Source organism: Leuresthes tenuis, unplaced genomic scaffold (genome assembly GCF_036924035.1).
Source record: "Leuresthes tenuis unplaced genomic scaffold, fLeuTen1.0.hap1 SCAF_2, whole genome shotgun sequence".
Classification (NCBI taxonomy): Eukaryota; Metazoa; Chordata; class Actinopteri; order Atheriniformes; family Atherinopsidae; genus Leuresthes; species Leuresthes tenuis.
The window spans coordinates 4,657,934-4,684,867 of record NW_027325356.1 but is presented as its reverse complement, the minus strand read 5'-3'; the positions used below and the strand labels follow the sequence as shown (position 1 = coordinate 4,684,867).

General features: G+C 38.8%; 1 protein-coding gene across 1 annotated transcript; it reads right to left on the bottom strand.

Annotated features, from left to right (window-relative positions):
* Nucleotides 1–481: 481 nt before the first annotated feature.
* Nucleotides 482–26,566, bottom strand: LOC140302319 (uncharacterized). Its single transcript, XM_072381151.1, has 12 exons — nt 26,331–26,566; nt 17,293–17,433; nt 15,051–15,291; nt 14,447–14,583; nt 11,973–12,213; nt 10,951–11,136; nt 8,138–8,179; nt 7,359–7,390; nt 7,118–7,205; nt 5,381–5,506; nt 1,642–1,744; nt 482–558 (listed from the first exon to the last, which is right to left on the bottom strand). Exons 1-12 carry the CDS (start codon nt 26,564–26,566, stop codon nt 482–484), a joined length of 1,650 nt encoding a protein of 549 aa, XP_072237252.1.
* Nucleotides 26,567–26,934: the final 368 nt, after the last annotated feature.

The following is a 26,934-nucleotide window of genomic DNA, read 5'->3' as shown; positions in this document are numbered from 1 at the left end:
GTTCTTTTATTTGAGCTCTCTGAAGTAGATTTTAAAAACTGTTGTTTTCCTTAAGAAGAACATCATTATGAGGAATTGTTTTGATATGAAGGACTGAAGCCCTCTAAACTGAATGCAGCCCCATTTATTACATTAATGCTTATCAAGTCTTTGTTCACTGTGTGATTTTTAAAAATACATAAAGTGTTGAAAATCTTTTGCTTTTGTCCCTTTTTATTATGTCACTTAAGATACAATAATGCTTAGTTTCTAACTGTTATAACATATGTTGCATCCTGCAGTTGAATCCTTGTGTTATTCTATATTTTTGTTAAATTCGCTCATTACCATTAGACGGCACAATTATTATAAACTAGTTATTCTCACTTGCTTCCAAAAACAAGTACAAGCAATTCAATGTAAAAATCCTTTGAAAATCTTCAAAGGAATGCTGCCTCATTATATTCACAAAGTAGAAATAGAGGCTTGAGAGGCTACTCCCTCACAGAAAGCCCAGTTTGCTCTGATTGGTCGGCTCCACTGGCCTGATTAGGCTCTGCCACCCGATCTTTATCAGGTCTGAAATTCAGGAGTCAAGAAAACTTTAATTGGATACAAAATTAGTAGATTCAAACGAATGCAGTACAAGTTATCAACACCTTTATATAATCTTCAACACCATTGGGAATATCTGAACCATAACTAAACATCAAATTTGATTTGATCAAAGTCAAAGTCAGATTTATTTGTAGCACATTTCATGTACAAAACAATTCAAAGTGCTTTACATAAAATAAAAGCATTAAAATATGTAAAAGAATATAAATAGAAAGAAATAGAATAATTAAAATGAATAAAAACAAGCAACGTCTCGATAAATTAAAAGATATGCAGATTTTATGCATAGACACTAAGAAAATAAATGTTTTTAACCTGGATTTAAAAATGTCTACATTTGGTGACAGTTTAATCTCCTCTGGCAGTTTGTTCCACTTGTTTGCAGCATAGCAGCTAAATGCTGCTTCTCCAGGTTTAGTCTGGACTCTGGACTGGACCAGCTGACCCGAGTCCTTGGATCTAAGAGCTCTGCTGGGTTTATATTCTCTGAACATATCACAGATGTATTTTGGGCCTAAACCGTTCTGGGATTTGTAAACCATCAGCAGGCTTTTAAACTCTATTCTGTGACGGACTGGAAGCCAGTGTAAAGATTTTAAAACTGGTGTGATGTGTTCAGATCTCTTAGTCCTGGTTAAAACTCCTGGTTAATGGTGACTTCATATATATCTTGTACATCAGGTAAAATGAGGCAAGACGAGGCAATTATTTATTTACTTTGGCCTCACTCCCACTTAAATTGTGACTTAATACTGCAAATAACTTTAAAGCTGAGCATCATAACTATGGGCCTCTGGGCCATTTGTGGCCTATTTTTTGCTTAGTTAATTAGAATTAATTCCATACATTGATATGACATAAATGCTAACTCTAATGATGCTCAAGTTAGCTTAGCATCTTTATGATTAGAACTTACCTGGAAGTATCAGTCAATCAGTGAATATTGTATATTCTTCCACAGACCAAAAAAAACTAAAGTAAATAAACCAAAGAGAATTATTTCCCTTTGTCTTAATTATGACTGGCGGTTGCAAAGTTTCTTACCTGCTTGGCAGTTTTCATCTTCACCGCCGACGTTATCAGCAGAAACCTTCTCATACTTGCCGTGACCGGTCACCACAAATTTATATCTTTTGGTAGAGCTCTCCTGGATTTCAGTTCAAAAGAAAGCATTTATCAGCTATGGGTTCACAAACCGTCTGAGTTCAGTGTTCATTCCTTTATCTGGTGCTTTGTGAGTTATCCAAATATTTCACATTGTCTCCCGCACATCTGTGGTAAATGTTTGTCAAAGTTACTTTGAAATTACAGCTACCTAATAAAACCAATAAAGAACATAGCAGCTAAATGTGTGTAAACTCTGTGTTGATCGTAGTTTCAGTTTAATTATAAAGAAGGAAGCCAGACCAGTTTGTGTGTCTGTTTCTGAAAAAGCATTTATCTATAACTACCATGAGTTTACTGAAAGTTACATGATAAATGAACATTTACATAACCAGGTGGTTGGAGTGACTATGACTCTATTATGAAAGGAAATGTAACTGCGAACATAACCTTCTCAATTTAAATAAAAAAAGAAATCAAAAAATGACATTTCAAAAGGTTCTTTTACATTTCCACTTTGCCGTTACCTGTGATTGATTAGGTTTAGAGCTTAAAACTACTAATTTAAGATTGGAAATGTGAAATACATGGTTGCGGTCGACCATTATATCATGTGAGTGATATCTATAGGCAGAAAAAACAAGAAAAAAAGCCTTCTCATCATTTTTGAGCCTTTATTGTGACATGAGGATGTTTTTTAACTGTTGACAAACAGCTATCACAGGTTCCAGGGTGATGCTGGGCTAAAAAATAAGCTCATTTTAATGGGGATAAAGTTTAATTACCATTTCATAGTTAAAGGTAAAATGTTGAGAATAAACCTAATATATTAAGATTAAGGATGAACTGTTGAGATTAAATCAAACCAGCATTAGTGCATGTGATAAGCCATCAGCGGTTGTATTGATGGTTTTAGTCACAACAGTCTGTTGTAGAGGTGCAACGGATCATCATTGATCCGTGATCCGTTCGGATCAATATCTTCGGTTCGGCACGCACGTGATCCGCGGATTTTTTTATGAAAATCCATATGAAAATCCATATGAGATTTTCCATTATGAAAATCTCGCCATGACCACGAAGGACTTTGAACGCCCCGCGTCATTTAAGTCCCCTGTGTGGGGAAAAGAGGTTCGTGGATAAAACAGTGACGGTGTGTAAGCACAAGAAAGTCAAATGATAGTGGAAAAACATCAAGCATGGCCACGTCTCTGAAGCAACATCACTAGGCTGCTCAACAACTGCATGTCACCGCGGCAATTATGCAGCCCCTTGTGGCAACAATCCGACCGGTTAAAGCAATCACAAACGCTATGGTTGTGTTTATAGGTGCAGACATGAGGCCAAATTCGGTTAAAGGAAGGACATATGCCTTTTTATGTTGCACTTTAAGTTGTTTTTCATTAATTATGTTAAAAAGAAGATATCATGCCTTGTGCACATTAAGATGATTTTATATATTTTAATTTAATCATTTAAAATAAACAAAAAGATGTTTATTTGACTTTTTTGCTGATCCGCGAAACGTTGCAGCCCTACTATGTTGAGTAGATGGTAGCCTACAGTTGCACTGAATTATAAACTGAATTACACATCCAGTGGATGTATGCACATTATGAGCTGACATACAGTTGCCCTACAGTTCTAGATTGATAGGGCAGAGGAGTTTATTCTCAGTATTTCGACTTCACTCTTGAAATGGGAAAGTAAAGCAAATATTTCATCATAATTTAGCAACGTTGTGGCATTAATAAAGAACTGCTTTTGAGAATAGCTGTGAATTTAACATTCTCACTTTTTGCAGCCCCCTCTGGAAGAAAACAAATGGGTAAAACTAATAAAAGGAGATAACCAGCAGCATTACCTTTCCATCTTTTGAGGAAGACAATGTGTCCCCAAGGCTCTCCCATAAATTTTTCTTGTTTAAAACACCTCCAGGCTTTATCTCCTGAAAACAAAGACAGTAACAATTCATTGATGGTCATCTCAGCCTGGATGATTCTGCTGAGGCTGCCACAAGGAGGCAGACTTCCACTGGCTGCTTGGTGTAATTTAAACCAGGTGGGGACCCATAAAGCAAAGAATAACAAAACAAGGACAGAGAGCTGTCAGGAGATAAATCAAACGGACTCAAGAGGATTTTTATGAGCAATTTATTTATGATTTTCCTACAGTTCAGCGACTAGTGTAGTTTTAAAAAGGTATTGTAGTTGATCTTGACAGTAAAAAACTATGTGTTGGTGTGGTAAACTATAATAAACTTAAAGCACATTGACCCTGAAGCAGAGGGTCATTATTTACTTGTAGGTTGCAGATGACATAATTACTTTTGAAAAGAAAGAAAAATATCATCCAACTAAACCTGCTGATGTTGTTTCTAAACATGAAAGCAGCTGAAATTATCAGTTTTATTATCAATTAACAGTTTTTGTAAATTTAGGCTAAACAGACCAACAGCAACCCAAACTGGTTGGAGCAAAGCAGCAGCAGCAATGAAATGTATTGAAAGTAGGGCTGTCAAACGATTATTTTTTAATTGCAATTAATCGCATTTTTCCCATAGTTAACTCACGATTAATCTCTATATTAAAATATAGAGTTAGAATCAAATAAACAAAAAGAAAAAAAATATTTTATCTTTTATTTGTTCTTTCAAATAATAAAGTGCACCATAGACCCACTTGACATGTCTTTATCAAAAACAGCACAGAAAATGCTACAACAATGTGGTCTGTCAACAAACAGCAAACAGAACAGGTGTCTAATGACAGTTAAATTAATAAAAAACTGCAGTCATTAGAAATATCAGATTCAGAACTCTAAACTCTTAGTGACTTTTCTCCTATTTATTAAGCCAATTGCTAAGGCCGCGATTGACTGAGATTAAAAAAAAATTACTGCGTTAAGTTTTTTTAATTAATCGCATCGCGATTAACACGTTAACTATGACACCCCGAATTAAAAGTATAAATCAAACTGTGTACAGAGTATGAAGGAGCTCATGTCATGTAGTAAAAAAAAAATTCTGATTAATCTTATCAAACTTAAATCAATAAAACAAGGAAGTTAACTGAACTGATTCAGAGTAAAAGCATCTGACTTACTGCTGGTTTGGAAGGTGAGGTGCATCTGCTTCCATCTTCTCCTCCTTTCACCCACTGGTTTATGAGATCAGCCACACCGACTTTTAAAGCATCTGCATCCTGAGGCCCCGGTGAAAACAATCAATTTCTGGCTTCAGTTAAGTTTTGTGGCATGAAGCCCAAACATTAAACCTAACTTTACTCTGGAAAACCTGCTTCATATAATCTGACAAATGTCCAACATTTTCAAGAAACTTTTCCACCTTTTATTTGAATTTGTGTCATTGAGAGACATGAAAAAAGGCTTTTCTAGAAGCATTTAGACTTGTTGAGTTCTTGAACGATGGCTGTAACCAAATCTCTATCGAGCTGAACTGTTCCAGTCTCTCCATGCACCCTCTAACTGCTCGTGAACCTTCCCGGGCCCTGGATGTGTTATCATACATTCAGATAAAACTGAAAGAAGTTGCATCACACTTCTCTCTGAGGCATTCCTACAAAATGGTAACAATGAATACTTCACCTGTAAGATGAAAGCCCTGTAGACATTTTACTGATAAATGCTGATAGAGTTTATAGTTCATTGTCCGACTGACCTTAGATGGCGTGACTGCGATGACACTTTGGTTCCAGGCTTCTCCAGCTTCAAACAGGTTCTTCTTAGACGCGACGGGTTCAGAGGGAGTCGTAAGGTCTGCCACCGGACAGCTTGATCTGCCTTCCTTCGAGGAGACCTCAAGAAAATAAGGTGAGATTCACAAAGTTTACATACTGTAATACTGTAATAATCAGGTCAGTTCAGAAAATCTAGTGACAATGAAAAAGGTTTTTAAGGCTAGATGTAAACCACAAGATAAAGACAACCACAGGGTTGTGTCAGATTAAAATGTGGATGTATACTCTCTCTCAAAACCCACTAAAAAGTATTAATCAAAACTCTTTACGTGTTCTGGTTCTCCGCTCAGGTGTTGTGAAAAAGCATATGAATAACATGCCGTCATGTTGCCTGTACCCACAACCCACTTTGTGTTTTTTTGCGCATCATGTACTCTGAAGGGATGAGACCCTGAAGCCTGGTGTCATTAAATAGTACCGGAATGATACATCAGGCCATGTTACCTGTTTTAACTACGCATCCTTCTGTAGATGTTTCTTTAGTGTCATGCCTTGTATTGTGACAAACCCCGTCCTTGTAGCTGCTTAAATTGGTGTCTGAAAAGTTAAAAATGCATATCAATGTGCCTGAAGTTGCATGCTATTTACAGTAAATGCATTGCAATGAGTTCCCATACTTCCGGAACAGAAATCTTCCAAATTTCAGACTGATTGATGATGATATTTGTTTATGCAAGTAAACACTGTGCTCAAGTGTTTATGTGTCAGATATTTCCAAAACTATCCAAAGTGTCTTTGTGTAGTACTTAATTATTCTAGTTGCATGAATGCTCAATAGTGCTCTTATTTATCTATTTTTTTCTTTATATTTCACATTTTTCACAGTCGTTTGTGGACTATAGAAAGAGGAAATCGTTACCTAGATTGACCTGTAACCAGCAGCTAATCAACTTACTTGAAAATATAGCAGATGTTGGGCTGGTCAGGCCAAAAAGTGACAAAACAAACCAAATATATATACCTCCACTTTCACTTTAACCCACATATCATAAAAGACAGATATACACCTGAGGCTCGTTGCTTTCAACTACACTCTGCATCACTGACCTATAAACCCACGTTTCAAGGCTCTGTGCATGAGCACCGTTTATAAGCATTGCTGGATGTAATTGGGCAGGTGAAATGCAGTGTCACCTGCACACTCACCTCATTCAAGACACGCGCCAAGAGAATGGATGACTTTTACATGTCCTCCTGTCTCCATGCCATGAATTCTAGCTCAGTAATCTGATACACGACTCTCAGGGGATTTTTTCCTAAAAGAAAGATCAGTACCAACTGTCCCTGTAACTGAATACTCTCTCATATGGTATGGTTTTAACGGCGTGGTTTTTGAGCTTAAAGGATCACTGAGTGTAATTCTTATCCAAATATGCATTTGCATGGTTGCACAAAGCTATACTGTGATACCAAAAGAGGCTCGTCTCACTCAAGAGAAGCGCTGGAGTATTAATGGAGTGGCTCACTCCAACCTCTCAAAACCAACTGAGCTGTAAAAACATGATCGAAACAGAAGCTGTTGTTATGTATCCCTGTGGCATTTTGACCAAAAGCATGTCAAAGGCATTAAGACCTCAAGAAATCGTGTCGATTTTGAGATTCTAACACAGTTATTCCACTAACTGCCCTCAGAAGACAAAGACTGCATGTGGTTTTACCTCGAGAGCGTGTGTGTACTGTTCCAGCTTCTTGTCAATCTTGGAGACAGAAACAGGTGGCAGCGTCTTCTTTGTGCTGCTGCTGTTGCTTTACAGAGAATAAATGATCTGATTATTCGTTTGGTGGGTGTGTTTCTCTCAGAGTTAAAACAGTGAAAAACAGAGAAGCTATGTTGTTTCTGCACTACCATCAGCACAACTCTTTGGTTTATTCTTATATTTGACTAAAACTCTGGCTCACCTTCTCTTCAGAGACTCTGCTCTCTCTGTTATCTGAAAAAAAGACGAAATCTGTGGTTAAAACTCACACAAATTCCCTTCATCACTCCTGTTTTCTTTGCTATTTGGTCGGTGACGTTCTTGCGACCATCCGATTATGTAAAAACTGCTCTTCAGACTTTTCCTGAGACTTTCTTGGTGATGGGGAGTGTGTGCAAAGGAAGAAGCTATCAGATACTGGCTGGGATCTGGATCAATTTGAGATTGCGAAACAGTACGTTTGTGGTGGATGTGCACAGACATGCATGAAAAGAAGAAACAAATCCACTCATTTCTAATAAAGCTACTGAAATAAGCCATGAAAGAATGTTTTAATAAATCTCTCATGAGCTTTTTCACTCCTCCTTTTTGTATCATCCACTACTTCATTTACTTCTCAACCTCTTCCAACGTCTTCCTTCCCTCTGAATAAGTGTCACCTTCCAGCTTCAGTTTCACACAGTTGATAAAACTCTCCAGTGAATCTGACATGTATAATGAGTCTATCTCTAATATAAATTCTTTTGAAATCCTGTTGAATCTTCCAACTAAGAGGAAACACACACAGTTTGCATTTCAGACCCACAGCCTTTTCAGAGCAGATCAAATCATCAACAGATGCAGGTTTTTCTTCTCTGTAATGCAGCTGCTGGGAGGTACAGGGTGTGTCTGCACGCTTGGCTCTGGGTGACATGACTTGATGGAAAATAGGAGAGCTAAAGGATGCCCTTTGACCCTGACCGTCTGTACAGCAGCACTCACCGTACATTTTCCATCTGTCGAGACTCGACTGTTCACCTCATCCTGTGGAGAAACACACAGACCTGTTACATTTCTGCAATAAAAAGTGCACAAATGTCTCCTGTTCATACCTCTCTCATACCAGTGCAAATTAATATAGTGACTAAACTGTAAAAGCTTGTATTGCTTCTGCCAAGGAGGATCTGTGATGTGGTTTGTTTATCAGTGTTTTGCAAAGATTATGGAAAAACTATCAAGGCCAAAAAGATGAAACTTAGCAGAGAGCTGGAGAGTAGGCAGAGGAAGAACCCATGAAACTCAGAGTGATATCACGTCTTTAAGCAAATGGTGAAATACAGCATTAAATTTGGTGGAAAATGGGCTTTGTGGGCGCTCCTGTTTTAAATGCCTTTCGTGCAGCAAAAAACAAGAGCAAAGGAACATAAAAGCATTGTGAATTGAGGTTGATCAAAACCAGAACTTAATCATGTCCGTGCCATCAACTTTTTATTTAAATCTGTCCTCAGCTTTCTACAGTAATAAACGTTAAACAGAGGATCTCCGTGTTAACTTTTCTGAGTTTTAGAGGCTGTTTGAGTGAGACACAACACTCACTCGAACATAGGCTTAACAATTAAATCAGAATAACTTAAACCTGCAGTTTTTAAAGTCTGAGACCGTAAGCCTTTGCTCTGACAAAGTTTAGACAAAAGGCATCACTCCATCATTTTACTTATAGCTTTGCTACATTCCTGGCTGCCTGTAGGACAATAATTATGATGTTTGATGCCACACGGATCAGAAAATAGTCAAAATATACAGTTATATACACAGTTAGGAAGTGAGTGGAGACCTAATATTGCTGATGGACTGATTCAAATATAAAAATGATCTGTCTGTCCATCCATTCACGTTCTTATAGGTTCATTCTGTCAAGGCTCGTGGGAAGGCTGAAGCCTATCTCAGCTGTAATTAGGTTAGAGGCAGTGTACAATAGAATGATGCCTTAATAAATAATAAATAAATAGATTGATCTTTAAATATGACAATTAGGCCCTCAAATAAATAAATATATTTAATCACTGAATTAGGAAATATTTTCTGACGATGTATCTAATTATCTAATTTAATTATTCATCAGTTTCTGATGGAAAAAGTACAAATTCCCCTGGAGCACTTCACAAATAGAAGTAATTGAAAATCACAGCCTTCCCCGAAACTGTTTTTAACTGGAAAGGCCTGCCTCATACTTTTAAAACCCCCTAAACTGCATTAAAAACTGTTCTAAACTGTAAGGCGTTCGCTCACTGAGCACAATGTTTGAAACAGCTGACTGATTTTGGGTCTGGCCTCCATGTAAGTGGTCATGATGCCATGGATAACGCTGAGATTCTGCTCCAGGTTGACATAACAACACTGTCTCATGCTGCCAACCTCCTGCTGTACCACATCCTCAATGTCTTTCACTGGATTCACATCTGTAACTGCAGAGGTCACCGAACACACTGGGATGCTTCTGAAAGCAGTGTGAGGAGGTGTTGGAAGGAGGCGGAGCCATCACAAGACAGTAAACTGTGTTCATAGAGGGATGCACATGGTCAGAAGTGTTCAAATAACCAAGAAAACACATACAGATTTCCAGCCTGCTGTGGCGACCTGAGAACAGAATGTGATATTTGTCTACACTGCAAAACATTTAAGAAAGTAACTCTGTTTTCTACACAGAGCAGCTTCAGTTTGATTCACCAGGACTCTGACATCCTGCGTCTCCATGCTGTTCCCACATGACGACTTTCCTTTTCTACGTGCTGTTAGTGATTAATATAAATGTTTATAAAGAGGAAAAGGCACTAAATCACCCAGGGGGTCCCTTTGTGGGAGAGAACGTTGGTTTGAGACGCATCTTGCACAATGAGTTCAACATTCACTGCACGCTTCTAATTCCTTCTCACTCTAGGTTCCTTACTTTTGCACAGCCTTTAGGGATTGGTGTTAGTGGATTAATGTACATGTTTAGACAGTTGTGAAATCTTCATTGCTGTATCTTGAGGTTTGCATCAATGCTGCCTGACAGAAAACAACAGCCAAGGGAAATGTTCACAGTTTACAACCATAAATTGTGACTCTTTGTTTTTTGTACAAATAAAGAAATGTTTCATGATTTCTGATGGGTTTGGGTTGGCTGTAGAAGTTTAAAGGTGAGGCACGACACTTTCATAATCAGAGAATGAAAGTAAAGGTGAACTGATTAAGAATAAAGTGAAGTTAGTGAAATAAAGCATCAAACAGGAAGCAATCTCAGACTTTTGGATGATAGTAATGTGTGTAGCTGTGTCACCACACACTTAAATATGGACTTTTCTGCCTTTTAAAAGTGGCAATCAGTTATTTTTAGACAGTTATTCTCATGCCCACATTCACACACACAAAAAGGAAAGACTTGTCTTTACACACAAATCGAAATATTAACTTTGTGACCTTGTTGAGTGGATCTACAGGATTTTAGGCAGGACACGGCTGCCACATGATAAGCTGATTGGATAACTGCATGAGTAAGAAAAAACTGTTCCAAATAAAATGCTCAGTGAGCGCGTGACTGAGGGCAGCTGTTTGATACAAGCTTGTGCTCTGTGTGCAATTTAAAAGACTAAAGCAACAATACAGTTATGACATGAGGTATAATTGGATAAGTACTTACTGGGTAAAACTGGATGAGGAGTTTCTGGTGGACCGGCAGGGAGCATTAGAAAGAGGAGATGTTTTTAGCATCGTTTCATCATCAGTAATTCATAAAAGTTGTTGATGGTACTTCTTCTAACTGTAGCTACTCTAACACTGGATGAAACCCTGCATGAAAAGCTGAAGCCTCTCTGCAGACTGCCTTCAGTTGTACAAGTTACCTTGAATGTGGGGCTCATGGGGCCGTAGCAGTTTAACGACTCCTCACCATCACTGCTGCAGAGAGAACCTTCGGATCTGTTCACCTCCTCGCTCCTCCTGCCTCTGCCCTCCGATGTTCTCTGAGACAGCAGCAACACAAAATGTTTGTCGTCCCTAAACAGGAAACAGGTGTCGCATCGCTGCTGCCATTTCACTGTGTATCTCACCTGCAGTGATTTGAGCTCAGGTTTTACCCTGTTAGCAGAACATGAGGCTGATTTATTTCACTGTTTAAAATCCACAGTTTCCCCTCATTTACATCGTGTAAAACTTTTGAAAACTTGTCTCATTTAGTAGCAAATGACTAATGAGTGACTGGCAAAGCGCTGGTGCTAAAAATGGGAATTTGTTACAGTGTCTTACATCATCGCTGCGTTTGTCAGGCCACATTTCATTTCTCCTCCCTGGGAGCCAAAATAACATTCTTTGACTTTATTGCTTTCAGACTTGAAGCCAAATTCTACGAAATGCGAGTTTTATAATAAGCCTGCATGTGTTTGGGTCTTTTTTTTAATCATGGGAGAAAAGGGGGCAGCTTGAGAGGAACATACTACATCTGAGAGAGCAACATAAATTTCAGAAACTGAGCCATTGAGGCACAGTAAAGTTAGCCGTGAAACGTGTTCCTGAGTAGTGGCAGCTGGATGTTGAGTTAAGGTTCAGATTACGAGCAGCAGCAGGGAAACGCTGAATGTAATAAGGGTGAACAGCAGGACAAGTTTAAAGTTTAGACTACAAAAGACAAGACGGGGTAGATTTAGTTTTCACCAGGCGTAAGATGGTCTGAACAATGATTTATTCATTTGTGTGAGGTCACATTATTTTTGGACAATCTAAGGATCTATAAAATAGTTCTCTGTCGATATTCATCACAACCCTCATTAGAGATATTTTGATGTGGAGCAAAATGACACACCTGATGTTGCTTCCTCTGCTCTTCCTCCTCAGCAGCCTCATGCCTCTGCTCCCTCCTGATGGGGAGGTCTTCCTTCTCTTCATGTGTGAAGCTCAGCTCCTCCTCCTCCTGATCTTCATCTCTGGCACTCTGCTGAGTTTCTGCTGACTCCAGCTCCCTCTGCATATCTTCTTCTTCTTCCTCCTCGTCCTCTCCACCCTCCTTCGGCTCCTCTTCTCCATCCACCCTGCAAGCTCTCCCACTGTAAAGATCAATAACAGCATCTCATTATGAGAAAAGTTTGGAATAAAACCATTTTCAATGAGAACTGATCAACATATTTAAACTTTGATGCCAGCAGAACACAGATTCAGGGAGTGTGTCAAGCTCAAATCACTGTTGAGCTGCTGCTATCATGTGTTCAGCAATAAACACAAAAAGTCAGTGAAGACAGTGAAAATTGTTTCTTCGTACTTGTGATTTAAATGAAAGTTTGAACAAATTAACAAATGTAACATTTAAGAATAAATGGGGTGTAATGGAAATGCAGTTTGTTCATTTTCATCATCTTATCCAATCAGCTTGCTACTACTTTATACTTCCATCCATTTTCTAAACCCGCTTAATCCAACTTAACCTACCTAACGTGCATGTATTTGGGTGGTGGGAGGAAGCCGGAGTGCCCGGAGAAAACATGCAAACTCCACACAGAAAGGCCCCAGCTGGGCATTGAACCTGGAACCGTCTCGCTGTGAGGCGACGGTGCTGACCACCGTGCAGTTGACAGTTTTATCAACTTATTTTGAGTATTTCTACAGCGTGATTATGAGATTACGAGTTGTTAGCAGCTGCACTGAAGGATGAGTTTCTTTCAAAATATCTCACATGGTTTATTCTTAAATAGAACAGTGATTATACAAAATTTCCTCACATTAAACAACAGTCAGAATATAAGTTTTTGTTCTCACATGACAGGCTGAGGGCATCAAAACTATCATCTAAGACAAAATCAAAACAGCTGAGTCTGGAGCAGCTTAATGTAAAATGTTTGGTCAAAAGGGACATTTTATTTGAAGTACTTCCACAATGTACTGATAAGATTTTTTGGGTATAGTGTAATTATACTTTATATCTGAGCAAAGGTTATCCTGAGAGGCAAATTTCAGACTTATCATGAGTACAGAAGATTTGGAACAGACCAAAGAGAGTAAAATCTCTCTGATGATCAGGAAATACACTCGAACCAGATCCAGTTCTGCTTCTCATACTGTTGTTTGCAACTTCGTTGGCACATGTGCTGCAATCAAACTAGAAGCAGTGGAACTGACCGAGGCTTCTCAGCCCTGTAAAAAGATGTGATGTAATGTAAAATGTAATGTAATAATGTGTTTCACATGGAAGGAAGACTTTATGGACGACTGACTGGAGGGTAAAGCTGGTGATACCGCACTGAAATGTTCCCTTTTATGTTACCTACAGCTGCATAAATGATTAATACGTTTACGAAACTGCTTTTACAGAATATTATACTACTGTACATGGAATGCACCAAAAACCTCCCAAATTAGAGTAATGGAAATCTTATTAGTACTGCAGTACTCTAACATCATTTGTGTCATGTTCTCACCATGTTCTCACCTTTTCCCTCTGGTCTGGTTCATTATAATCAGCTGCACTCACTCACCAATCACCCTCCACAGTATTCAGTCTCCCGGTTGTCAGATCCTCACCCATGTTAAGTCAGGTTTGTCACCGTCATGATATTGTTCTGGGTTATTTTTCACTATCACAGTCAGGTATTTGTCCGTTCTTAGGGTTTTATTTTGTCAGTTTAGGTTTTTGAATTCTGGCTTTGCTGTGCCTTTTATTATTGTTTCTTTGAATAAATCAAGTTTTACTTTAATATCTGCATTTGTGGACCACACATCGGGACAATTTGTCAGAGGCTTATGTGATTTCCACGTTATTTTGGGACAGTGTCAGAGTTTATGAGCATGTGATGTTAAGAGCTTATATACAGCTGCAACAACATAAACAGCAGGTGTGTTTTAACTTATTCATATGCATAACTAACAGTTTTCTGGCAGCATTCCTCTCTTGTCTTTAGCGTATTTTGTGTGAAAGAAGCATTAAACACTGCATAAAACGCCTCCTTTTGTGTGAGCGTGCACAGAGCCTAAAGAGGAATGGACCACGTCAGCTTTGTAGTACCTGTTCTCTCTGAGAGGTGGTTTTCTAAAGCCAGCTAACAGACAGAAAGCCTGGCGGTGTGGAACTTGATTGGTAGTATATCTCTCAGACGAGAGAACAAACACGACATTAAAGAAAGAGAAAGTGGAAGGGAAAGTATATTGAGTTATGTGTTAGTTTTATGTGTTTTGTATGTTTTTTTTATACTATGTTTGGTAACTCATGGCTGCTGTATTTAAAAAGGAACAGGAACGTGGATCACTGAATCAGAGGAGGATAAGACAGACAAGGTTTGCTGAACACACCGTGGCTTCATCGTCCCTGCTGCCAGGTATGACGTCCTGTCTGCAGGACGACCGACGGCATGCTGCAGCCTGGCCTCTTGTGACAGGAAGACAGAGGAGCTGTATGATGTCCTGAGTGCGTTTTTGGTGCTGGATGTCTGGAAGGAAGCAGAAATAAAGAAGAAAACATGTTTTCATGTGTCCAGAGGTTATGATGTATTCTGCAGCTTCAGACCCAACTTTTAGAAGTCAATAATTCTTTAGTTTTACACATCTTGTGCAGTTTAAGGCAGTGTTTCCCACATGCCCAGTTTCCAAGTATTTTTCTTATGTTTCCCAGCTCTAATACTCCTGGTTGAAATAAATGCATCACCTCAACAGATTGTCATCAAGTTCAGCAAAAGTTTGTTAATGACCCATTAATCTGAGCTGTGTTGAAGCAGGGAAACATCTAAAACATGCAGGGCAGTGGGTCCAAGAACCAGTTCTGGGAAACCGAGACATAACGGAGAATATCATAACCAGCTCATGTTTCATTGCATTCATTTTTTAGATGATGATTATCATCTGGAAAAGTTGCTACAATTCTGCTGAGGGGAAGAAGGATGTCCAACTGGCTGAGCACCTTCTCTGGTGGTTGTGTTGAAGCTTCTTCAGAGCTCCTTCGTTCCCCTCCGTCCTCCTCTTCAACTCCCTGCTCCTTCTCCTTCTCGGGGTCTGCTGATGCTGAAGGTCTCTGCTCCTTCACCCTGCAGTCCTCCTGCGCCTCGTGCTCGTTACGATTTTCCAGCCTGTGGCTCCAGTCGCTGAAGCCTTCATCCTCGTCCAGGACCAGGCAGCAGCTGGGCTTTAGCTCCTCACCTGACCTGAGAACGAAGCAGAAAACTGTCACCTCACAGAGAGCAGCTGGATAGTCGGTGTGAAGGTCTGGATAAAATAGCAGAGAACTACACGTGTTCACATGTAAACTGAAGCTAAATTAAATCTTTTTGCTTCTGTTCATAATGATGCTCTTAGCTCCTTCCTTTGTTAATGCCCCACATGTTTGATTTGACATGTTTTGACTTTGGAGGCTTCAACTGCTGCAGCTTTAGCTTCTAAATCTAAATAACAGTGACTGGTGAATGGAGCATTCGTTGTAGTCTAATCATGGCATTAATTCTTATATCTTACATCAATGCTTCATAGTTTGAAGAAATGTTTGCCTTTTCTCTACAGGTCTGTCAAATATCAGGTTTAAATCTTAGAAGCTACATATTCAGCTACCTCATTTATTGATACTTAAAAATCCCACCTGATGTATTGTCATAGCCATGAAAACATCTCTCTGTAGGGATATTTTTCTCCGAGTGCCCATCTATGTGTTGAACATTGTCTGATCCAGTGAAAAATACTCCACCGCACATATTGGACAAAACTCAAACTTTCTAAAATTGATCTTAATATTGAGCCAGCTTGTGACAGATGTTAACAAGCCTCTGCCTTTCTTATTCACACATTGCGGTCGCACTCATCCCTCCTTTTAATCCAAAAGTATTTCAGTTTATCCCAACGAAAGGACAGCAGCAAAAACATAATTGTACCTGTTTTGTTCCGTGCATTCTCTGCACTCTTATGTTTAAATTGAAGTGCATTCAGATGCAGCCGGGCAAATGTGCATATTTGTACCTTTATGTACTAATATGTATGTATGAATGCACCTGTTTATATGCCCAGTGACGCATATTTCAATCTAATTTCCCCTTCGTTTTGTATACCTTCTTCATTATAGCTGGCTTATATAAATGGAAAACTGTCAGAAATACACCCAAAACCGTTTCTGGTCCTGAAAAAAGGCAAATAAAAGAGTCTTGATGAGAAAAAGATAACTGAACATGTAAACAAAATAATTCACAACATTTGCCTGCTGCCTCTGCTGCTGAGTGTCTCCAGTGTCACACAAAGGTTTCAAAATGTGCTGAATGAGGGGCTGCAGGTGTCAAATGGGACCTGCACCTTCAAGCTCCATGGCAACAGAGACAGGAACCATGGAAACAACAAACAGAGACAGCCCTGATCTCTGCTTCAGGTCAGATTAGCAGACAGATTCCTTAAAGTGGTATCAAAGTTCGAGTAAACAAATATTATGTAATTATATACACAGGATGTTATACAGCCTTAGATTTTTGGATTTCTTTTGCAAATATTTTTGTGTGTATGTATTAAAATAATCTATCATAACTCCTTTTTTAATGAAAAATTTGCTCTACAGAGTCATTTCTGTAACTCAAAAAATCCCTTTCTATTGATTTAATTCAACTCTTGTCAATGGAAAACTCAGACTTTATCTTTTAAAATGGTATAAAAGGGGAGAAGCTTTGCCTGTTGAAGGTCTGGAGGCTATCGGCTGAATCAGTGAATGATGCAGCATCTGATGAGTTCCCTTGAGATCCTCCTCTGATGTCACGTCTCTGACTAAAGAACCAGAAGCTGAAGGTGCAGCAGCTTTCTCAGCTTATTTTGCTGCAGCTCCACTGGTCCGAATTCTGCTGATGACGCACACAAAAGTATTTTCCCCTGCAATCAGCCCTTCAAACGATGGAGGCTGAGCAGTAAACATTAAGAACAGCCGTGCTCTAAATGGGTTACCCCACCACTAAAATTCACTAATCAAACTGAAATAAACTTCTGCTGAGGAGGGAAGCATTACAGGGAAGTTTTGACTTAAACTTTGACATAAACTTGAATGAGAAACAACTTTTTATTGTCTTTATCTCTGCAGCACTCACATTACAACTCGCTTTTTCAGCTTCTTGTTTCCCGCCTGACTGTAATAAGGGAAGCAGTGTAACGTAACCTGGAGTTGTGTAACCGAGTGTCCCACTCACTCCGTGTTATGTGTGAGGTTGCTGTGTTGTGGGGGCTCTGGCCTGGAAGGGCTCCCTTCTCCACACTGGGTCTCCCTGGCTCTCCTCCTTCGCTCCCGTTCCACCTCCTCTGCGTCCTCCTGGCTCCTTTGTGCCGTCACCCTGCAGTCAGCACACATATTTTACAGTTTCACATTTCAAATAGTCATTATTCTGTGAGTAATCAAACTCAGTTACAATGATTAAGATAGGCAGCACTGTAAGACTTGGAGCTTTCAGACCAATGGTTAACTTGAATATGTAATTTTTCTGCTTTGTGATTCTTAAGGATCCCACAAAGCTTCTTAGGCCTCCACAATGCAGTTTATACACTGAAGGTTGTACTTGCTTTTCGTGATCTGATCACTTGTCTCTGCTGTGAGATTTGAAGTTTACCACAAGCTGCTATTTAGTCAGTCTGCCATTATACTGGTGTATCTTAAATTGTTAAAGTGATAATTAACACGTAATACAGTCCAAAAAGCTGAATAATCCACCCAAGTGTGCTTCAGGTCAGAGGCCAGAGGATCTGAAACTTTTTTTTTTTTTTTGAATGGATCTATGAGGTTAAAACAAAAACCAACCCCCATGCTGGTATAGTGGAGGTAGTGGAGTGCTATTTGTCTGATGCAGCAGTAAAATATGCATATGGAAAAGTTTCTGCAAGAGAAATTCTCAGCCAATAATTCAAAAACTACGGGAAAGAGCTGGTTCTTTTTCACAGAAAGCTCATTAATTTCCTCTGTGGTGTTTTCCAGTGGGCCGCACTGAGTAACAATAACTCCTTTTATTGTCCAAGCACATCTGGAGGAGCCCGAGCCAGCTGCTGTGCTATTTCACTTCATATCAACCTCTTGAGAAAAACAGGAGAGGAGGAGGTGAAGCAGCTCGTCAAAATAATGGAGGTCTGGAGAATATCAGGTGAAAGATTGGAATAAGACCTTCTTTTAAAATTTGTTAGGAGCTTGATACCACTTATAAATCTCTTAGAATAGAGCCTGTTGCTGGACTGGGTACGGTGACATGGTAAAATACGTTGGGCCATTGTTTTTGAAGAAGAATTCCAATATGAAAACATGAGTCCTACTATTCTCTCAGCGATGTTGGCATTGAACACATTAAGTTAACTTAGATTTTGATGTTGACCAGCAAGAAACAAAAAAATTCAATCAGACAGCTGGAACATTAGCCGGTTTAGAGAGGAAAGTAAACTGAGTTCATTAGTTGTGCACATCCTTCTCTGAGCACTGAACAATGACAGTGCACCTGCTGTCTCTGTTACCTTCGAACTGAGTGGGTTAGATCTAGATTAGTTAACTGAACTGTATAAATAGACGGATGCTGAGCCGTTATCCTACAAAAGTACGATGAGGGATGTAGGGACAGTACAGAAAGGAAATACTAATATCAGATAAACAATCCCACTTTGTGAAATGTAAATAAAAACAATGATTTGTAAATCTCAACCCAAGTGTCTTATTCACAGAACAGCACAGAAAACATCTCAAATATCAGCTAATCTTGAATCTGGTGGCAGCAACACATCTAAAAAAGTTTGGACAGGTCCACGTTTCCCACTGTGTAGCATCCCCTCTTCTTTTAACAACATCTGTAAACACCTGGAACTGAGGAGACCAGCTGCTGGACCTTTGGGAGAGGATTGTTGTCCCATTCCTGTCTGATAGAGCTGCTCAGCATTGTATTTTAAATGTTTTCAGGTGGTGAAAGGTCTGGACTGCAGGCAGGTGTCTCTTCTACCATGAAGCCATGCTGTAGTAATAGATGCAGAATGTGGTTTAACATTGTCTTACTGAAATATGCAAGGCCTTCCCTGAAAAAGATCTGCTCTACAAATAGATTTATACCTTTCTGAAGCCTTCGTAGCTGTTTATACCTTTCAGCCGTGATGGAGCCTCTCCAGATGTGCAATCTGCCAATTCCACAGGCAGTAATGCACCCCCATACCATCAGAGATGCAGTTTTTTTTAAGTGCTGATAACAAGAGTGATAATTTGTCCTCTTTAAGGACGAAGCATCTATGATTTCCAGATAAAATTTCAAAGTTTTACTAATCTGCCTACAGAACAGTTTTGTCCATTTTCAATGAGCTTTGGCCCAAAGACGACGGCAGAGTTTCTGAATCATGTTCACATAAGGCTTCTTCTTTGCTTCATAGAGCTTTAACCTGCATTTGTGGACGGCTCAGTGAACTGTATTCAGACATAGATATCTGTAATAACTACAGGGTCACTACTACTACGACAACCCTCTTTTTTTTATGTAAAAAGCCAAAGGCTAGTGGGTTTTTTCAAGCTTCCTCATGAATCTATCGTTTTTGCAATCAGTAACCTTTGATATAAAACGTTAACGATCTGATTTTCTAAAAGGACACAAAAATATCTACAATTACATGTTCATTCTCACTACTTTTTGTGCAAATTCCAGGAGTGTTTCGCAGTTTTAACAAGTGAAGAAGTTCCCATTAGGAGCCTGGAGGGTGTGGCATTTTAACCCCTTCAACCCCAGAGGGCAGGAGGGCAGGAGGGGAACATCTTGTTTGACCCGGAAATGATGAAGTCTCACAAGTTTTTGCTTTATTTTGATACCAAGAGGGTTTACACAGAGTTTATAAGTGCAAAGAAATACTAAATTAATTTTGGGTGTGTCATTTTTTTCAACAGGCTAAGTTTGTCTGACCCAATGCTTTGATTTTAAAATTCAATTAAATGAATTATCATTAGCTGTTTTTTTTTTAAAGTTAATGCTTAAAACATCTGGTTAGGCTGGAAAACATCTTGTCTTGATCCTCTGACTCTAGTTCTATCTACACGGCATGATAAAAGTGGGGGGACTCTTTACTGAGTACTGGTGCCCTGCGTTCAATTAGAGGGGGATCAGGGTCGAAATTGATGCTCCGCTGATAATCCTCTGAACCATCAAAAAAAACAAATGTCTCCCACATCCTAAAAACCTCCTTTTTATGGCTTATTGTTTCCCCATTTCTGCAAAATACATGAATGTGGTGCAGGCAAGAAAGTACAGAGAAAATTCTGTCAGCACAAATAAAGTGATTTTCATTTCTGCTTTGAGACCAGTTTGGATTACAACAGTGCAGCAGCATCTTGGAATAACAAGCCAGACAAGCCTTGAAGTTGTTAGTTTCCAACAAAGGAAAACATGAAACAAGCAAATAATTTGGTTTTGGTACTAGCCAAGAGTGGGTCAATTGTGTGCAAACCACTAAAAATATGATTAAATTTCTTACCATGTCAGCGTCACAATTCATCATCGGTATTTGTTTGGATGAAATCATCAGGAGAAGATCTTTTAATGTGCAGAAAATAATCTATTATAAAAGATGGAGGGAAATATCATTGGTTAAGACTCTTGGTGAGGACCTTAGCCATGAACGGAGTAAAACATGCTGAGGTAATTATGTGGGAAAGTGACCTACATAAGATCTAGGGATGAAGTTGGGGCCATTTTGGCCAAGTTTGCTGTAAATGGATTTGATGTATGATGGCTGGTTTAATGTCTCTGTCTGGCCATTTCTTTGGGGAGAATGGGTCAAATGGGGATTAGATTTGAACTGGATCATTGCTGCCTGAGATGTCACAAAGGAGAAAAACATGACAGTTTTAAAGAACCATACTGACGTGTTGCACATTGTACTCCAGTTACTACGATGCACCGCAGCCGGTGTGAAATAAACCATCTCTGCAAAGCACACCAGGAGTTTTTAGATACTGCTCCTCCCGGCTCTTCTTTCCATCACTAAACAAACTGTTGAGTCAAATAAAAAGATATAAATTAACATGTTTTCTGTTTTAATTCAGCCTTATTAGCCTGGAGCTGGAAGGGCCAGTACAACATCTGGTCTAACTTAAGTGCACATTTGTGTTGAAAACACAAACGTTCTGGTCAACGTGTTTTCTTTTGACTTTTACGTCGTGTTAATTTGTTTTCCTAGCTCAGGTTTGGTGATAAATCACAATAATCATCAAAAAGGGAGGTGGGCTGAGTAGACTTTGGGTTTAAAAGGAGCAGGGTGTGTGTGGTTGGGTTTACACAAATCACTCAGGTAAGCTTAGAAAACGCTGTGGTTTCTGTTAAATGTAAAAGACACATTGTGTGTTCTGTTTTGATCAGAAATGTTTCCTGACTGTCGTCAAGTACATCAAGCATGAATTATGGCATTTATGCCTTTAATTATATCTACCAATAAATGTGTTCCATGTGCGCATCGTCCTCACGGGTGGGTGAAAATGTATCCAGCCTGAAATCTAAATGACCATCTTGCCCATTTGTTTGTATCCTGTTTTCTTTTGGTTTCATCTTGTGTTTATACATCACAGCTACTCGGTTAGGGTCAGGCATTGCAGTTACTAGCTAGATTTATACCATGTAATTACATGGTTAGGGTTGAGCTGTGATTATGCTTGCTGTATTGGTACCATATCCATTTATACCAGCATTCCGACACGCTGGACTCATGTTTTACCTCAACAGCCGGCATTGCTACTGAGAAAATGGTGACACAACACAGCTGGAATATCTTCTGAAGGAGTTGTTTAACTTCTCTGTATACTTTTAAGTGCGGTTAGATATGTTTTAGATAGTTTTACAAAAGCTGTACCTTCTTGGGTTCTGATGGGTCAAACAGATGTCTGTAGACACAGACTTCACAAACCCTTCCCTGCAGCTTTTCACCCGCGTGACGTGCAGACAGTTCATCAAAATCAGGAGGTGCACTAAAGACTGAAAAAACACCAAAGTGCCCAGAGCGCCAGTTATTGTCATGGCAACTTTGACATGAGCCACTGCTCCTGAGGGAAAGCATAGCGAGCACTTACCAAACATAAGGCATCACCGTTTTCTGGCTCGGCTTACACCATATTACTTCCTGGTTAGGGTTAGGAAAATATCACAATTTGAGATAAAATATTTTTAGTTTATGAAATTTCGAAGGTAGAGTTATGCTACAACACAGAATTCTGTTGGTTGCCTTGGTGATACATTCACAGCTACCCATGGTGTTGTCCTTTTGTAGGAGGACTATCTCTGTAATGTGGTCTTGGCCTTAAATGTTAAGCCACTGCTGTATTTGAAAGGATTTCTTTCAGTAAAAGTTTTATTATGTGAACAGTATCCACATTTTATAACCAGTGGCATCATTTTTGATCATATCAGAGAGATATAGACAGAATATATTTCCATTGAAATGTATTCAATGTCATAATATAAGTTTTTTTTCACCCTCTGAATGAGTCAGTTTACTAGGTAACATACAATACTTTCGCCTGACTGAGGTTTAGCTTTGGACAGTTTTAATTTGAGATTTAATCTGTGGTGTTTGGAGATGTGATACAGTAATATTTTACTCTGGCGACTAGGCTGGTTTCTAAGCCAACTGGATGAAAAAGTTGGATCAGTCCACCCACTTGCACATTGTAAATTATTTTCTGAATTCACATATGGGCTCAAATGGATATTAAACAGACTTTGTACAGCGGAATTAATGTTTACAAAAGGTTTAGGACTGCAGTGCATGTGTAAAAACACCTTCAGAGGATTACCTCTGCCCTGCAGTCTGAACGATACGATGACTTTAGGGTCTGCTGGGGCATTTAACACGATGCTCTGAGGCTTAAATGTGAAACTGGCAATTTATGGAGGAGATCTCTGTGATATGCTTCACATTTTCCATCATTTACACAATGAGGCAATGGAGGCCTAGGGGAACGGCATTTTCTTTGTGTGTGTCTAAGCAGGAGGGGGGTTCGGGACTCTGCCGGATGATGTCATGGCTATTAAGGAAGTTGTAGCTATAAAAGAAGCCATTGAACTCAGAGCTCAGTGTCAGTTTCAGTGAAGTCCCACAGCAATGTTTCAGCACTCACAAAAGAAATCACTGAATATGAGGAGCAGAAGTTAGGAAAGAGGAGTTCCAAATGCTAAAAAGAATTACCCAAAAAATCAGATTCTTCTGTGTCATCTGTAATCAGAATAAACTGTTAAGTCTTCGAGTCTTTAGTCTGTTAGACGACTACATAGTAACAGCAAAAAAACAACATCTGGACAGTTAAATGAGAGCAGTTATAAGGAAATTTTAAATGGAGAAAGCTCAGTCCTGTTATCAATCCTCATCTATTCCTCCAAAGAGGAGCTGTCATAGGAAAGAAAATTGGTTTCATCTTGATGTTATTTAGGATCGTTACACTTTGCATAACTTCTCATGAGAACTCCACATAACTATGGTTATTAGCGTCTATCATTAAATTTGGAAGGAAAAATTGCCTAAATTATTCATCTCAGTGAAAATATTAAACAAAGAAAACACAATTTTCTGCACTTTGCTTTTGTCCTACGTGTCCTAAAGTGAACCAAGTGGATTATAAAAGTTTTTAAACGTTTACATTTCTGGGATCCCAAAGTGCGTGTCAGCTTACTAAAGTTCTAGGGTTTGAATAAGTAAAAGATGGTTTGGAGGATTTCCTTATTCATAAAATGTAAATCAAAGATAGACAAAGTAACCATGATGTCTCCCATTTGTTTGTGAACATGTATTTTCAAGCCCTGAGTTCTCGACATAACTGCCATCATGTCGGTCATATTTGGAGCAGGAAGTGACCATATTTGGCCGAGAAGTTGGTGCTGGATAATGACACGTGGATAATGAGTTGTGGAAAAATGTTATCGACTCAGTATTAAATGGGAGAAGTTAACTGTTTTGGAAGAGTAATCGGAATGCATCAGTGCCACCGGAGTTTAGGAGCCAGCACCTAATGGCCATCAGTGGTACTGCACTCCAAGGCAGCTCCACACTGGACACACTTAGATGTTTGAACTATGCATACATACTGAACTAAAACCAAATGTAATCCTTTTCCTTCACGCAAACTGGTAATTATAAAGACAGAATGTGCAGTGAGTGTGTGTGCACATCACACATTCTGCAGACTATGCATACATGCATTTTAGATCATATTGAGATGATGTACTGAAATGCAAACGGAAAAACAAAGTCATTTGAATGAAAAATTAAACAGACGGTTTAACCATGACAGGGACTCTTTCTCCTTTTCTTTCTTAGCCTTTTTCTTTTATAGTACTGTCTGAACATCTCCATGCAAGGCAGTATGAGCCAATATTCAGGCTATGCATTTATCCACAGCTGATAAATCATGTCGTTGTGTGAGCCGTTGCACTTTTTGGCCTCTTAGCTGTAATCTGTCCATTCTGCAGGGCACAGAGTTGATCTTTTCCGTTACTTTTTGATCCTCATTCAGTTGTTTTTATTCTGTTTCTGATCCAGGAACTCAGACCACAAAATACAACAAATTTCCTTGTTTCTACCTCACTGACGAATGTCTCAGATTCCTATTGGATGAAATTGTGCTTCCTCATCACTGTTGATCCTCTTGTCATGTCTGTTAAGTTGCGGTGGATTACAATTGATCTTTATGAATAAGAATGCATACAAGGCTTTTGAAAACAAGTGCATAAACACAGTTTTAGTCCTTAAACTACAACGAGTTACATGCATCTGGCACCAGATCTTTTATTTACAGTCTATGGTGAAAACATCATTACAATACTGAATTTTCACCAAAGAAGTAACTGTTTGTTTTTAATTATTTATTTACTTAAAGGTTCTTAAAAAGAAGTATAAAAGTTTAACTTATACAAAACATATATGATTTAAGAAATAAGGCCTCGAGTGATGAAATTTACATGTTGATGCATTTCCTTTTTAATTTACTTCTAAAAATAAAACCCTTTTTCTTTGCTCTGAGGTTATTTTCCTCTGCATGTATCTGTGTCAGGATTATACCTCAACTCAAAATTGCTCAGATTTTAATATTTGTAGAGCATGTTTTGCTGCTCAACTCCAGCTCTTTTTCCAAATATATATATATATATATATATATATATATATATATATATATATATTGCTTTAAAAGGTTGAATTAAGTGTAGCTGACAGAATCTCTCCATAGACACTGTGGAAATACACATGGGCACTTTATATGGTACATCTGCAGCATCTGATTTAATTAGCATTAACACTATGGTTTCTCCATAAAGTCCCTTTTTTATGATGCCTGTAATGTAGTGTTTGTTGACTCGTTTTAAGGATGTTAATTAAACACAGTTCATAGTTAGTTAGAAGTGTTGAACACAATTCCATTGCATTCACAGGTGTTTCTAATAATCTGGAAATGAGAAACGTACTGGGACACCTCTTAGTATAATGCACACACATAACTATGACCTCGGTACTAAACTATTCTAAGCATGTGCTGTATTTGCAGATGTTTCTCCAAACATTTAACAATGTATACTGTTAAAATATAGATGTATACATATGTATCTTTAACTGTGTGTGGGTGATAGTATAATATTACATATTTCTAACACTTGTTTTATTTCCAGCTGTTTCTTTGGGGACATAAAATCTACTGTAAATTTGAGCAAAATGACAGATTTAAGATTAAGGAGAGGAGAAGAGTAAGAAGTGATAGGTTTAACCAAAAAAAACTGCTCGACTTCCCCCTCATACAACTATAAACCAACGCCAACTCATCGGTATCGTATATTAAAAAGAAGCTCATTTTTGTTTTACATTTGTGAACATAAAGCACCTCTATTTCCTGGGTTTTTCTACATCAGTTCTGTATATTATCAAGTCTTTTAATAAAAAAAATCTGCACTCAGGTCAATGGTTCCATGCAAGGTTGTGTCGGCCGTCCTTGTGGGTGTTCAAACTATCCGTTAATGTAATAGCAGCAAAACTGGAGCACAAAGTAAAACAAAATACCATATTAAAAAGAAAATACGTCAGCACGTGCTTGAGTAAATATATTTCCCCTTTCAGACCTCGTTTGATGTTTGACTGAAGACTTCTTGAAGCTGAACTCTGATCTGTTCTTTAGTTTATAAAACAAATACTAATCTGTGGATGTGCCAGTTGTTGGTTTCATCCTGCTGCTAATGTCTTAAAAGCATTTCCCTCTCACCTGATGAGGTTCTGAAGGAGCTGCTTGCTGGAGTTTCTTCTCCTGATGGACTCTGACATGTTGGACTGGGCTCTTCCTGCTCCGTAGTCCTGTATCTGAACTTGGTCCTTGTTCTGTTGCCTCAGACCTTTTCCTCCAGCTGCTCTCCTTCTCTTCTTTTTCTGTCTCTGTTGCTCACGTTGGCCTCTCCCTCTCAGTTCAGTCGCAGATCTCCCCTCCCTCCATGTGGTTTTCATTGAAGCGTTTTGACCCCCCTTCACATCCTAACAGAGGTCATGTGACTCTCCCAAGGGGGAAGAAAGATGATATCATTACAGTGGATCGGTGACAATATTGTGTGCATGCATATTGTGTTCTGTGAGGGACGTGTAATGGGAAGACAGTGTGACTGCTTTTTTCTTTACAGACGTTTTCTTACCACATAGAGACAGCTCTGACTGTCATAACAGGATCAGTGACTAAACCACAGATATTAATCTCCTTTGTTACTTTCTAAATAAAACGTTTTGACTGCTTTAATGTATTTCTTGGGTATCTATATTAAATTCTACCTAAATATCTGCAGACTCTTGACTCCTGAGACATTTATCCTCTTCCAGACACT